Raw genomic sequence first — 1821 nt, forward strand, 5'->3', positions numbered from 1 at the left:
CCCGGGGCTCCCGGGGGATCGAGCCAAGGTGGAGGGGGTGGCACTGGGGCAGCGGGGGCCACACGAACCCTTGAGATCACACCACTCAGGCCAGCTCCACAGGGACAGGTTTATTTGGGGTGACCACAGCAAAAGCGCTTGTGGAGCGCCAGCTGTGGGGCTGGGGGCACAGCCGGTATCCAAGATGTGGTTTTGGGGGAGGGCTGCTGCCCGTGGGACTCCAGCTGGCAGCAAGGACAGTGCCCACCTTGATGGAGGCCGAAGCATGGCAGCCCCTTGGCACCGGAGATTGTGGTTTGTGTTCGGCACAGCCCTGGCACAGCCGGGCAGGGTAACCAGCCCCACGCCGGACCCCTCTGCTGAGGGATACTCAGGATTTAGGGGGACCCCACTTGTCCCAGGAGGGCCTTCTCCATCCGTTCCAGCCTGTGCTCCAGAGAAGGGGCCGAGAGGACAATGCCCACCTTGCCGAGGTGCGCCGGGAGCGGGTGGGGGGCGAGCGGGGCCCCCGTTCCACCAGCCCGGCCCCTCCAGCCGTTCCCACGGGGACACCCATCACTCAACTTCTTCCGAATCGTACTTAAGGTCCTGGAGAATTTCGCTGATTGCCTCAATGGTTTTAATTAGCCTACGAGAGCGGATGGAAACTATAAATAAAGTCCATATGGAGCGTATTATGTGGGCCGCCTCGCCTTCCCCGCGCTGTTTATGAAACACTCAGCCCGGGGAGGCCGAGGGGACGCGGCCACGCAGCACCGCCAGACCCCGAAGGCACCATCTGGGCCCCCCTGGGCCGGAGGGAGGGAGGGGAAACACAGGGAAGGGGCTCCTGGCCTGGACTCCATGATCCCTGTGGGTCCCTTCCAGCTCAGGAGACTCCAGGATTCTACGGGCTGAGGAAGGGGTGCCATCCCAAAATAGGGGGAGAAGGGGATGGCAGTGGGGGTCCTGGGCTAGGGGGATGCTGCCTTCCCAAAATGAGTGGGGACAGCAGCGGGGCCACCACCTACTTGTGCTTGAGCTCCCGCACCTCCTGCTGATGGGCGTCCACCTCGGGCTGGTCCTGTGCCTGCTGCTGGGCCAGCTGCAGCTGCGCCGTCTGTGGGGGGACACCTTGGGAGCTGAGACCCCCCAAACCAGCCCCAGCGCTGCCCTAGGGACCCCCCCCCAGCCCAGCACCCACCAGCTGCAGCTTCTCCTGCTCCCGCTCCTGCAGCCGGGCCAGGTGCTGAGCCAGGTCGGGGCGGCCGAGCTCGTCCCGCAGGCGCCCAGCGATGTCCAGCACCTCCCGGGAGATGCCACTGAAGGCCACGGTGACCTCGTGCACCAGCTGCCGGTACCGTGGGAAATCATAGTGGGGGGCATTGCTCAGGTACGCCCGGTGGCCCCTGCGGACAGATCAGGGGGGAGAAGCCACTGTCACCTCACCTGGGGTGCCCGTCGCGGAGCTGAGCCCCCTTTGCCACCCGCCACAGGCAGCACCAGGAGGGTTCTCCTGCCTTTTCCTGCCTGGATTTGGCAGCATGACCTGGCAGCCTCACACCTCGCACGGGACAGGGTTGGAAACGGCTTTTTCGGGGAGGAAAGTTGGTGGTTTGGGTTTTTTCATCCTTTACACCCTCAACCCTGCATCCCGGGAAGTCCCTCATCGGCTGGATGCTAAAATAGGATTCAGGTGTCCAGCACAGAGTCCCGCTGCCAGCTGGAGCTCATCAGCCACCCCCACGGCCCCGGCCCAACAGGATGCAAAATAATCGGGATGGGGGATCCGGTTCCCTGCTGGGGGTGCCCCTGCCCGCCCCGGTGGGTGCCGCCCCCCCG

The 1821-nt window shown here is 65.0% G+C and overlaps 1 protein-coding gene across 1 annotated transcript; it reads right to left on the reverse strand.

Moving 5' to 3' along the window:
• Window positions 1-95: 95 nt before the first annotated feature.
• CUNH19orf60 (chromosome unknown C19orf60 homolog) lies at window positions 96-1786 on the reverse strand. Its single transcript, XM_008639951.2, is given in 3 exon segments — window positions 96-628; window positions 1011-1099; window positions 1184-1786. Coding segments are annotated over 3 exon segments (504 nt in total). The 5' UTR covers window positions 1526-1786; the 3' UTR covers window positions 96-555.
• Between the last annotated feature and the right edge of the window lie 35 nt (window positions 1787-1821).

Source organism: Corvus brachyrhynchos, unplaced genomic scaffold, assembly GCF_000691975.1.
Source record: "Corvus brachyrhynchos isolate BGI_N302 unplaced genomic scaffold, ASM69197v1 scaffold158, whole genome shotgun sequence".
Taxonomy (NCBI): Eukaryota; Metazoa; Chordata; class Aves; order Passeriformes; family Corvidae; genus Corvus; species Corvus brachyrhynchos.